This window comes from Balaenoptera physalus (assembly GCF_965194825.1).
Source record: "Balaenoptera physalus genome assembly, chromosome: 10".
In the NCBI taxonomy this organism is placed as follows: domain Eukaryota; kingdom Metazoa; phylum Chordata; class Mammalia; order Artiodactyla; family Balaenopteridae; genus Balaenoptera; species Balaenoptera physalus.
Window position 1 is genome coordinate 65,390,599 of NC_138889.1, and position 12,956 is coordinate 65,403,554.

Below are 12,956 nucleotides of genomic sequence, written 5' to 3' on the forward strand. Positions count from 1 at the left end.
GTAACTATATGTACAAACATTTATCCTGACTATGAATGTGACTAGCGGCTCCTGGAGTCTACAGGCCACAGCCTTAACTCGCAGTAAACACAGAAGTGGCCACAGGGCCCTCTGGTGGGCTGCATCAGATGTACACTGACTGCCTGCTCAGACCAGACCCCTGCTCTCCTGGATCCCCCATGACTGGACTTGGGAGCAAGGTGTTTTTTGGGTGTGTGAGCTGGGAGTCAGCTAACAAGCTGGAATCGTTCTTGAGCTGGGTCAGGGCCCTATGGTTACCAGCCGAAGTGGGCCCAGGATTTACCTTATTTAGCATGTTGCCAACGCCAAGTAAACCCTGAGAGGCCATGTTGTACCAGGCTGATGAGTTCACAGCTCAGGTGGGATTCTAAATGCAGCGTGCCATAGTCCTGCACAATCCTGGGTAAAGTCTCTCGTTGATGTGATTGTTGATATCGCCTCTTTTCCCTCTTAAAAGTATCTTAGTCTTGGACAATAAATTATATGGTCATGTTTATTAGTCAACTTTTTACCATGGTAACAACCACCTTTGAGACCTTAGTGACTTAAATAAAACATCAACTCTTTACGTTTTGCTCATGGATCTGTGGATCAGTTTCTGCTCTGCCCCAGTCCGTGTGTCAGGTTTAAGTTTGCTCCTCATTCTGGACTTTGGGCCTATGCCACAAGTCTTCCTTTATGGCACCCAGGCTGAAATATCGGCCCTATTTAAGACCTCTTCTTCTCACAGCCGAAGGTGGGAGCCCAAGAGTCCTCTGGTCCAAGGTGGCATGGGCCACATCTACTCATATTTCATTGACCGGAGCAAGTCACGTGGCCAAGACGAACATCAGGGGGTTTGGATTTATGCTCCTTCCTTGGAGGGGGCACTATGGTGTGGAAGAGTGAATATTTGGTAAATAATAATATGGAATTATCACGTCACACTCCTAAATCTTACTGCCTTCTGGTGTATGCCTCCTCCAGCCTATGCTATTCTCCTAGTGGTGTCTGTGTCAGGACAGTGCTGAAGTGATTAACAGGATGTAGGGAGGGGCTTTTGCCTCTGTTTGGATTACATAACGTAGTAGGGGGTTTTGCTGTGTTGTGGCGCTCTCGTTGGAGCAGGTGGGGGCCGATGTTTGCTGTGGCAGCCTGATTAACTGGGAGGGGCCTCCTCCTTCCCTGTGCCCCCAGTACTACAACCTGTCATGGAAGTTTTCACCAACAAATCTTCCATCCTGTTCTGTGAGCTCTCAGAGCCACGTGGAACCTGTGGCCAAACCGTGCTCTCCTCCACCTCAAGTTGGGGCTCCATGAGGTGTGATTTCTGGTGCCCTGTACTTTGCCCCCACTGACTCTGTTCCTTGTCCCCCATCCCTGCCCTTTTTGCTCTGCACCTGAGATTGTTAATTTTTATTTTTCCCTCAGTGTCCCTTCATTTGCCTGTGTTAAGTGTTCAGCCCTGATTGGCTTTTCCTTTAAAACAATCCCAGAAATTCCTCAGCATTACTCGTTCACCGATGGATAGAAGGTACCTGTCCTTGTTTTCCATAGTTATATAGTTTGCATATCCCATTTCAGTGACATTTAAGGAGAGAAGTGGGATAAGCAAAGATTTTGAGCTCAGTTACCCATGTTGAAGCTGGAACCCCCATGGTTCCAAACAGAAACATAATATTGTTTCGCCACAAGGGCAGAGATTGATTGGGAGGCATAGAGGAGAGATACATTAGATCCATCACCAGCCCTGGCAGCTGGCTTTCTGTCAAGAGCAATTTTTCATGAAGAAATTGTTTTATCATTTCATAAGAATGATCAGGTACCTTCAGAGTCATGTTGAAAAGCACACGGACAGTAGGTGGTCCGCTTGCCTCCGTAGGTAAGTGACTTGCAGGGGGGGTTCACGTGCCTCAGCAGAGACGCAAACTGCCTCGTGTCATGGGTTGTTGGTGTGCTGTGGATCGTCGAAATTGTGACTATTAAGTAACCGAGTCCTAATTTTCTCCTTCACTGGAATATGAGTCTGTGAAGGTAGGGGTGTGTCTATCACGTTCTCCATTGTGTCTCCAAAGCCTGGCACAGTCCCTGGCATGTAATGGACAGCCAGAAAACTTTGGCTGAAGCAATACAAGTATTAATGATGGACAGTAAAGGCAGAACCTGGGGAGAATCCTTGGGGCTCCAGGTTGTAATGGAGCCCAGCGAGGGCAGGTAGGGGTGTCCTTTAAAGGGAGGAGTTTATAGCACCACAGTGCCAGGAATGAGTTCAGGTCGATGCCTCAGCTTCCCTGGCTCTACTGTAGGGTGGAGTGGAAACCTCAAGAGGGTTGGGCTTTGTTCTGAGAATTGGGTGCCCAGCCACTGGACACTGCACTGCCATGGACCCTAGCTGAGGCCATGGGGCTGCGGTCCACGTAGCAGATGTTGTTGCCCCCGCCAAAACCCCACTCCGTTAACACTCGAGCACGTGCCTGCTGACCTCCAAGGCCAGCCCTGCATTTATTTGAAATGTGGGAATTTTCTGGCCACAGAAACTTACCTTGCCACCCATGCTGCAGGTTAGAAATGCCTCTTGAGAGCTGCCCTCAAATCAATGACTGAAGGGGTTGATGTTATAAATAACCCAGTCCCCTGGTCTCTGGGGTGTGGAACCTCCCTAGCAGCTGAACCTCTGGTCTCCCACTGTGGTAACTGGCTTGATAAAGCCCCCCTTACTGGCTGCTTTCTTACTCCCCTGGATCACTTCCCTCCTCTCCTACCTGGGTCACTTCCCTACTTCCCTACGTGTGTTTTCTTCACCTTCTAAATAAACCTCTTGCCCTTGAATACTTGTCTCAGTTCTGCTACTGGGGAAACCCAAACTATGACCATCGTCCCCGGGTCCTGGGCACCTGACCACCAGGTGGTGGGTATTCTTGAGGCTTGGGAGGACTTGAGCTTCATTTTGCTTAAACCCTTAAAAGTTCCTATCAAAAAGAGGGGGAAAAAAGCAATCTAATTTCTCTTGTTTTAAAAAGATGTTACTTAAACAATTCCCAAATTTATATTATACTGCTCTCTGAGATGACAGAGGAATTTTTAAGGACAGTTGAAGCTATGCTGCTCCCAGAATATCAATGATTTGTATTGCCGAGGGACAGGGTCTCAGTTGACTTGCAGGGCATTCCTGGTCCCCTGAATACACCCTGTCTCTTGCTATTGCAGGCTGTTTGTTTCTAAACATGCCCGCACTTTACAGCCTCTGCGCTTGTATCTGAGTCCTCAGTGTCCCTGCCTCAGAGTCGGGTGGCCCAGCAGCATGCCCAGCCTGGCCTTCTGCCATCACTCCTGACGGATGCATGGATGAGAGGGTCTTTCTGCCCGCACCGTGCAGTGGGTGGGCACGGGAGGAACAATCCCACTGACCTTTGATCTTTGCTTCTTTGCAGATATCTCAGTGAGCCTGCTGACCCTTGTGGTCACTGCCTGTGGCCTCGCCCTCTTTGGCGTGTCTCTCTTCGTGTCTTGGAAACTCTGCTGGGTTCCGTGGCGAGAACGAGGCCTGTTCTCTGGTAGCAAAGACAACAATCAGGAACCTCTTAACTACATGGACACAGAGACCAACGAGCAGGAGAACAGTGAGGGCTTCCTAGACCCTCCCACCCCTTGTCCAGACTCCTCCATGAAGATCAGCCACACCTCCCCTGACATTCCCCTCTCGATCCAGACAGGGGACCAGGAGAACTGTGCCCATGGCGTCCGTGTGCAGCGCCAAGTCACAGAGCCAACCTCATCAGCTCGGTCAGTAATGCCCCCTTCCTTTCTGGATGCAAGGCAAACACCACCCTGTTCCCTTCTCTTGGCAGCAGTAGCACTGACTAGCCAAGGAGCCTGTAACCTGTCACATGTCCATTAGGTATCAGAGACATGAATATGGGAAAGCTGGATGCTTCCTATACTCCTGTTAGGTTCCTGAGCACTGCTTAGTCTGTACTTAGTTCATAATAACAATAGTTAACATTGCTAGGACTTACTGTGTCAAGGACTATCTGAGAACTTCATGTGTACTATTTTATTATCACTCACAACTTTGTGTGAGATGGATCTTATTATCATTTTCATCTCACAGAAGAAGAAACTTAAGTCAAGGAGATTAAGAAACAAAGTCATATATTGGTAAGCACCCAGGTCAGGGTCTGAACCCCGGTTCAAACAACACCAGAGCCCAAGTTTTTACCCACTCTTCCGTGCTGCTCTCATAGTGCTATGGCGTTGATTCTCCGTGCCTCTGACCTAGCCTAGCTGTCTCACACAGGCTCTCTGTAGAGTCCACCAGTGGCTGGAGGTCTTTGTCCATCTCCAGGCTTTGCAAGGTCTCCAGAGTACCCAGGCCCAGTGTCTCTCTCTTTACATGGGCTGCATGCTCTGTGCTCTTGCACAGTAGAGAAATAATATAGTGCAGTGATTAAAAAGCAAGGGCTCTGGGGTCCAATGAACTAGCTTTACCTACAAGTATGATATTGGACACATTATTTAACCTTCGTCTGTTTCTGTTTCGTCTTGTGAGAGGGGAACGGTGATAGGTGGTTTTGAGAATGAGATGATAACATGTGCGTCACATGTGCTTTGCACAGGCTGCATCTAGCACCTGCTCCACACCCTGAGTTGCCATTTTGCTTTCGGTGCTGCTTTCATCATCATCATCATTGAGACCTGCCTCTCCCAAGACTCAGATGCATACAGGTGGCTTTGAGGCTAAGCAGCCAATTCTGAATCACTGTATATAAAAATTCACTCTCAATAAGAGACTTCAGGAAAAGAGACCCAGAAAGCAGCTTTCTTTAAAATGAAAATATTTGCTTGAGTGATAGCTGGAGGAATAGCATGTGCTGTTATTTGGAAAGTACAAGCACAGTTTGGGGTTATTTTTTTTTTTTTAATCTTTTTTATTTGTTCTCTAGAAACAGAAATAAGATCTTACCCTTTTTATGTTAATCAAGTTTATCCTAGAGACTCTGCTCATTCACATTAAGTAGGATGGAATATGACAGTTTATAATTTAATTTTTTTCAGAAAGCTATTTTAGCATCATTTCCAATTCTGAATTAGAGAGCTTTACCTAAAATATTCCTCTGTGAGGAAATGGATGGTTGTTTGCCATTTGGTTTAGAAGAAATCCTCAGATTTTATCATTAGGATTTCTCTTCAGATTTAAGACTTAAATATAACTGTAGCTCTGTCTGATGCTGCCGTGAAGTTTGTGCGGTGGTTCAGACTCGTGATAAAATCCTTTCAGTGCTTCAGTAAGTAGGGCCTTCAGGTGGGGTGTCCATTGAAATTGTCTCCTATCTGGTTTGACTCTGCATGTTAATTTTTCTAATCTGGGTTCCATCAATACAGAGTGATGGTACTGTGTTTTTATTAGATTATAGGTCTGAGGACTCTGCCGTAATTCTAATGAATTGATAGCAATCATATCACTATAATTATTACAATGTTTATCCTAGAAAAATGTATAAGTAACCTGCATATCAAAAAATAGATTTCATTTAAAACTAAAAACTGTAGATATCTTCACCACTGATTTGTAGAAATTGGGTAGGAGGAAAAAGAAAACTAAAAAGAGAGAGGGAAGGAATTATCCCTGTAAAATGCATTTTACATTTAGACTTATTCTAGTTTTGGAGTCATGCAATTAAATTTTCTCTTCTGATGGCCAAAACCAAGTTTGGTAATATCTGACTACCATAAGAAAACTAAACTCTTTCCAGCTGCATTTGACCTAATACTGATAATTTGCATCATTTCGCATTTCAAACATTTTTATCTAAATTACTGCTGACCTAGTTTTATGGGTTATGTCTAGAAATACATATCTTTGACTCATGGTCTTTCCATAATAAGAAGGGTGTGGTCTTCTAATTCTTTAGGGTTGTGTTATAAACACACACGCACACACAAAGCCTTTTTACTGACAGAGCGGGCAAAATGAATGAAATTTCCTTGATGCTCCAGAACATTTTTAACATTCTTTTTTAAGTAGCATTTTTCATACCATATTTGGGGAGAGGGAGGGTACTCTTTGCTGAGATGGCTCTAAACAGTCTGCTCTGCTAGTTATTATTTCTATTCCCTTTTTTCTCATTATGATCTTTACTTTCTCACTGCTGTCACTTTCTTTCTTACTGCTTCCCTCCTGCAGCTGTTATCACTTGTCCCAAAGTTCCCTGGGCACCTGCTCAGCCCAGAGCATACAAAGCTTAGACTCCCAGTTAAGGCCTCCCCACTGTCATGGCGATTGGCACAGCTTCAGCCATGGCATTTGCGTCGGAAGTCCCACTGTCATCTGGCCTCTTCAGCTTGGATATGTGTGGCTCCCACCACCGCCTTTTGGAATGTCCTAAAGATGAGCTTTGCTCCATCTTCTAAGAATGTTTCTGGTCAGGATGACTTTCTTTTGTTCTTCCAAGATCAGGCATGTTTGCATTCTGTTTCTGGTTAGCTCAGTTACTATGAGAACCCTCCAAAATTCCTGTTAATTCCTTTCAATCTGGATGAAATCCCTTTTGTATAATGACCTAATATCCTGGGAATGTGGATCTTTTTTTTTTTTAGAACTTTTCAATACCAGAACATTTTAGAGGTCTCTACTCCAAATATATGAAAATCCCTGGATCCTCGAAATAGAAGGAACCTTGAAAGGCCATCTAATCCATTTCCTGATTCATGTCCCAAGATGAAAGTTCAATCTGTTGTTGTTTTTTTTTTTTGAGTCTTCTCAAATTTCCTTTAAAATACTTTGGCTTTATAAAAATTTCAATTTCCACACCACAAACTCCTTATCAGGTCTGTTAAGGCCTGTGTAATACTGCCACAGTCTGCTGCTGTCAGCTATCGGCCTCACCTCCCAGCCAGGCCACCATGTGGCACCAACCCAGAGGACCCTGTTAACATGGTCTCAGTTAAGAGGCCTCACCCGAAAAAGCTCATCACATTCCATCCACACTAGCTTCTCTCTTGGTTCCTTCAGTATCCCTGACTTTTCCTGCCTTGGTACCTTCACACATGCTATTCCCTCAGCCTGGAATGCTTTTCCTTTTCCTTTGCCATGGCAGGCTCCTTTGCAGCCTTAATGTCCCTGCTAAAGTGTCACCTCCTCAGAAAGGTCTCCCTCACCACCCTATCTGAAGTATGTGTCCTTTCCTCCACTCCCTCCCACTCTTTATTTTCCCACAAGTTGCCTTACTTTCACTTCTTCACAGGATTAAAATCTATTTCTAACTCTAACGATTGTTTGTTTATTGCCTATACCCCCCTCTAGACTGTGAGTTCTGTGAGTTCAAAGACCATATCTGCTCTGCTTCTCCCTATATATCTAACTCCTCTGCAGCCTCTGGCACATAGTGGAATTTTTCATGAATGACTGACACAGTACATTCGTCAATATCAGGCCACTTTTCTCATGTTCTGCTGACAAAAATGGCAAAGCGCAAAAGTATAAACTGAGTAGAGCCTATAACGGTATGAAGCCAATGGAAGGTCACTTGTCCCAGGTCTCACATTCGTCAGAGCCTTACATTTAGACTTTTGAGCTTGTCTCTGAATTAAGCAATCCTTAGAGTCACAGAAATACTCTGACAGAATTGAAAGAAGACGACAATTTGAGTCTTCTGAATTTGAGTCCCATTACTGGCCGCAACTCCAGTAAGTGGCCCACTAGGATTAAGTGCTGCAATTACTCTAGGAGTAGCACAGTTTTATTAAGCTATATATTTTTATGTGTTGAGAGCGTTGGTTAGATGTAAACATTTGAAACATAATTTTTTGAATTACTCTTTTAGTTATTTCTTCAGATTTTAATAAACTGACAGCTTCAAAAATGGAAGTTGCCTAGACCTCTCTCAACTTCCATGAGACCCTGAAACCAGGTGTAAATATGTATTTTCTCTACTGAGATTTAATTATCAGAAACGATTATGTCCATGGCATTTATATATTTACTCTAGACACACGTATTAAACATTTGCTGTGTGCAAAGTTCTATGTTATGTGCTAGTAATAAAGAGGGAGAAAGGTTATAGCCCTGGCCTTGAAAGGGGAAATATACAAAAGAGCACCAATTACACATATTAAAGTGCTCAGATTGTTCTTTAGAAGATTAATCTGGCAAGAGTGTATAAGATGTGTGGGATGGGGTGAAGACTGGATATAGGGGTCCAGTTCAGACCTGTGATGATGAGGACCTGAACTCAATTGGAAGCAGTGGGAATGGAAAGAGCCATGAGATGTGAGCTACTTTAGAGAAAGTGTTGGTGGACATAGGCTCATTTTAGTCACGGGATAAAATATTTGACGATGACACCAAGGTTTCATGCCTTTTTAACTTGGGGGAGGGTGGGAGCAGGACATACTTCAGTGTATCCAGCTGCACTTAACCCCACACCTCCACCATCCGAGGCCTGATGCCTGCATCTCCATTATCTCACTCACTCTAAAGGCCTCCGACTCCCAGAACAAGAAAGCCTCAGATTCCCGTTTCCTCCTGCCCTTGTAGTCAGTTAACTGTGTCTGTCCATCTGCTACTCCCCCTTCTTCTGTCTGTTTGTGGTTCAGAACAACCCAACCCTCTCCTCTCCATCACAAGGGAAGATTCCAAGAAGGCCTGTTTCTCCTGTTTCCAAATTTCCCTGTCGTGACTTGAACTTTGTAAAGAAAACCGTGATGGTTCTGAAGTCACAATTTCCTTCTCTCTTTCCTGTCTTTGGACCCCCCAAAGCCTTGTAAACACTGGTGCCCCAAACCAGGGAAGGGATAGGCCAAGTTTCCCCTCTGAGATGGGGTCCCTGAGATGAGGGAGGGTAGAAGAGTGTACACTTGTCCATGGTTGCAGGGGAAATCCAGCGATGGGAGGGATGCTGGAGATTCTGAGCTCTGGTTCTTAATGGAGCCTGGAATGGAAGGTATGGGCATGTGTGAGGTGAAAGCTGCCGGGACAGAAGAGCTGAAGGTCCCATCCTGCTGGAGAGCTGAGAGCCAAGAGGGAAACTTAGTTAATTTCCCTGTTGAGGTCTAGAGCATCAGCTGGGAGGCTGAGAAGTATGAGGCCAGGTGAAGTAGGTAGGCTTGGCTCAAGTACTGTCTCATCCGTGACAGTTTCCCTAGCCAGAGGCCTTCCTCTCTCCCTCTCCCTAACCTCCGGTCAGTTCTTATCCCTCTCTGCCCTGATTTATAGTCAGTGTATGACTATCTCTTTACTCCTGGCAAGGCACTTCCTTGAAGGCAGTGACTAGGCTTTGCCTCTCTGTCTCTTCCACCCTACCTGACCCCTTGCTTCGCACATTCAAATTTGTTGAATTGCAGTAATGTCCTCTTTCTTAAGATCCAGTGGAGGTAGTTGGCTTCAAGACACCTAGTTGGTCTTGAAGGTGTACTTTTAGTATTTAAATTGCACCACTGACTAACTAGACAGCACCCAGAATGGCCCATCATAGGTGGGAACTGACTCCAGACTCAAGTAGGGCCCTTGTTTGAATCCAGCCTGGAGAGAAAAATCAACGGCAGAGGAAGCTGGAGCTGGTACCAGCCACTTATGGCCTCTGCATATGGCTGGATACTTGCTGCTCCCTGCCAGACCTTTCTGCCCAGAGGTCCCAATAGAGCAGGATTAAAGCTCTGTTCTAGCACTACAGAGGTTCAACATCTAGGCAGGGGACGGACCTGGCTGTACTAGTACAGAGAACCAGCTGTAGGTGCCTAACATCATTCCCCTGACTCTCTTCCTCCCCCTGAAAAATCAAAAGATCCAGAGAAAACTTAAGATGGTGGGTTTCTCTGTAAGAAATTTAAATCCCACAAGAGAAACATTCACACCACACAGCTTTTGCACATGTGGGAATGTGTTTGGCTGGGTGTGGACTGTGTTGGCTGTGACAGGTTCAAGTGACAGCTCTGGGATTCTGCTCTTGTTGTACCATGTGGGTGATTAGTAGTCAGGAGGGTATTTTAGGATGAAGAGGAATGTTTGACATCACAGCATCTGTATGACAAGGGAGAATAATTTCAAACACGTTTCGGGGCCTATTGATCCCATTTTTATGTCTTTATTTCATAAAGTAGTCTTAAGAAAGGAAAAGAAGACAAACTCTGATCTTTACTCTGCCTCTTCAGCTATTTACCAACCCCTCAGAGACAGCTTGACTGTTCCCTTTCACCTTCTGGTGGAGAGAGGCTATTTTAATTAAGGTTATTGAGAGGCTGCACAAAATACAATATAATGGCTCTGAATGCTGAGCTAAAAACAAACAAAAATAACCTTAAAGACAACTTTGTATGTAATGACTACTTCTCTCACTTTGTGAGGACCCACACAAGGTAAGGCAAGGAGAATTTCAGGGAAACTTTTAACCCAAACCGATAAGTTTATAGGGTGAAGAGTAGATTCTGATAGCAAATATTTAATTTACAAATATCAGTTTCCAGCCTTCTCTAACTGAATCCCTATGTACATTTATAGTAGCTTACCTTTAATTTTTATACCCTCAGTGTTTGTTACAGAAATAAAACCCTTCCTCCTCATCACTAATCACCCCTGTGGTTCAGCAGTAGCGCGGCCACGGAGCTGGCACTTGCACCTGTCACAGTCAACAGAGTCCCCTACAAGCAGACACATCCTGTCACATACATTTCCAGAAGAGCAAAAACTGTGTTCTCATAATGAAATGATTTGATTTGACCCAGTACGAATGTGCAGCCTTAGTAGGCTAAAAGCCAGTGACAGGAAATTCTGTGTAATTTAGAGAAAGACCCATTCTTTTTCAGATAACACATAGCTAACTATTTCCGTTTCAGGATGATACTATATATCAAGGTGAATAATTTTATTTTTTAAACCAGTTTGTACAAATCTTTACCTCCCACCAGCTGAATAAGCTTCTTTAATGGCATATTAGACAGTTTAGAAAGTGCATTAAACCTTTAAAGCTCCGAGGTCACATGTTAGTAAGTTCATTTCCTGATGCCAGGCCTCAGTTTCGAGCTTCAAGCCTTGGGGAGCAGCTGACTTGCATTGATGAGCATTTTGAATATAGGCCAAAAAAAAAAAAACAAAGCCCACAGATCTAAGCTTTTAACAGTGTGTTAATCAGTCTCCCTACATCCCAGGCACAAGTTTCTGGAAGACCTGGAGCTAATGAGGTTATAACTTTGTTCTCTCTTTCTCTTCACTCAAGGCATAATTCAATCCGAAGACAACTCAACCTGTCAAACCCAGACTTCAATATCCAACAGCTTCAAAAACAGGAACAGTTGACTGGAATTGGTCGAATTAAACCAGAGTTATATAAGCAGAGGTCACTGGATAATGAGGATGGGAAAAGGAGTAACAGCAAAGCCTGTGGGAAGCTGAACTTCATTTTAAAATATGACTGTGACTTAGAGCAACTCATAGTGAAGATTCACAAAGCTGTCAATTTGCCCGCCAAGGACTTTTCTGGGACTTCAGATCCTTATGTCAAGATCTATTTGCTTCCCGATCGGAAAACGAAACACCAGACTAAAGTTCACAGGAAGACCCTGAACCCTGTGTTTGATGAAGTGTTTTTGTTTCCGGTTCCCTACAATGACCTTGTAGCCCGGAAGCTTCACTTCTCTGTCTATGACTTTGACAGGTTCTCTCGCCATGACTTAATCGGCCAAGTGGTGGTGGATCACTTCTTAGACTTGACTGATTTCCCCAGGGAGTGCATCCTTTGGAAGGATATCGAATATGTCACCAATGTGAGTCTAACATTTCTTTATTTTGGTTGGGGGAAGGGCGCTTCTCGGTCAGCATGCAAACAGATTACTTATACCTTATTTTATTTGGTGGGGGGCAGAGTATAAAATTTATCTCAATGTACTTAGAGCTATTGCTTCAAACCTCCTTGTACCTTTCCAAAAACAAGTCTTTCACAATATTCATTTTGCAGTTTCCGAGAATTACTCATGAAAGCAATATTAATAACATTCTCTCTTTTCTACTTTCTAATTCTAAGCAGTTCCCTAACAGGCATTAGATATTATCCGTCCTCCTTACCTCATTTTCTTTGGAGCTTTCTTAGGTTGTTTGTGCTAAATGGATCCTGGCATCCTATTAACTGTTATCTGCAGCTGAGAGACCGTTGCCTTACTCTCTGAGACCATTAAGCCCTTGCCATGTTCTCAGGTCAGCTCAGCAGCATTTCCCATGATCAGATCTTCAGCTTTAATCCCAGAAGTGAGAATGATTGGGAAGAGTTGGCACCACATTTTTAAATACAGAATCAAAGTTACAGGGAGGTCAGTCTGAAAACATCTACAGATATTGGCAAAACTAATCTGTACAAGATCAAGTCCTATTTAGAGCTCAGGAGAGAGGGCAGAAGTGCTATGTAGTGTTGCCGTATATCCATGTTTACATTTAAACACAGTATTGCAGCAGTGATATTTTTACTCCATTTGCATCCTTTTCACTATCTGCAGAGGTGTATTGATGCTCCTGAAATAGAAAGGAAAATTGGACTATCTTAGGGGACTTTGATATTTTAAGGCCACTTGTTTCTTTTCCCTGTCCAGATTCGCTCAGGCAGCTTTGTTAGCTCATCTTCTGAGGGCAATATCGTTCTCTTTCTCTGTCCTGGCATCCAAGACAGCAAGCAGCATAATCCTTACTCCACTGGGATGATGATCTAGCTTGAGTTTGGAGCCCATTTAGTGAAAGGCTCTCACTCTGCTCAGGAAGGAAACACACAAAATCTCTTCCCAGTGACCAAATACCCACACTGAATACTCTCTCATCTCAGCCACTTTTGTGAACTGGGGACTCACATTCCAAGGGACACCTTCTCTTCACAGCCTATGTGATACCAGTGCCAGCTTTGTCCTGCTACTCAAATAAGCAAAGTGGAACATGGAGTTCTGCTGGCCTTTATCATAATGATGAGGAAAGAAAAGAAGGA

General features: G+C 44.1%; 1 protein-coding gene across 3 annotated transcripts in view; it reads left to right on the forward strand.

The window, feature by feature from the left end:
- The window catches only part of LOC309667659 (synaptotagmin-9), a 232,073-nt gene that overhangs the window by 55,534 nt on the left and 163,583 nt on the right, over positions 1–12,956 (forward strand). For all 3 annotated transcript variants that reach the window (XM_082476323.1, XM_082476325.1, XM_082476322.1), the window contains exons 2-3: positions 3,432–3,783; positions 11,211–11,757. In XM_082476323.1, coding sequence (XP_082332449.1) covers positions 3,432–3,783; positions 11,211–11,757 — 899 coding nt within the window. The remainder of the gene's footprint in view (positions 1–3,431; positions 3,784–11,210; positions 11,758–12,956) is intronic.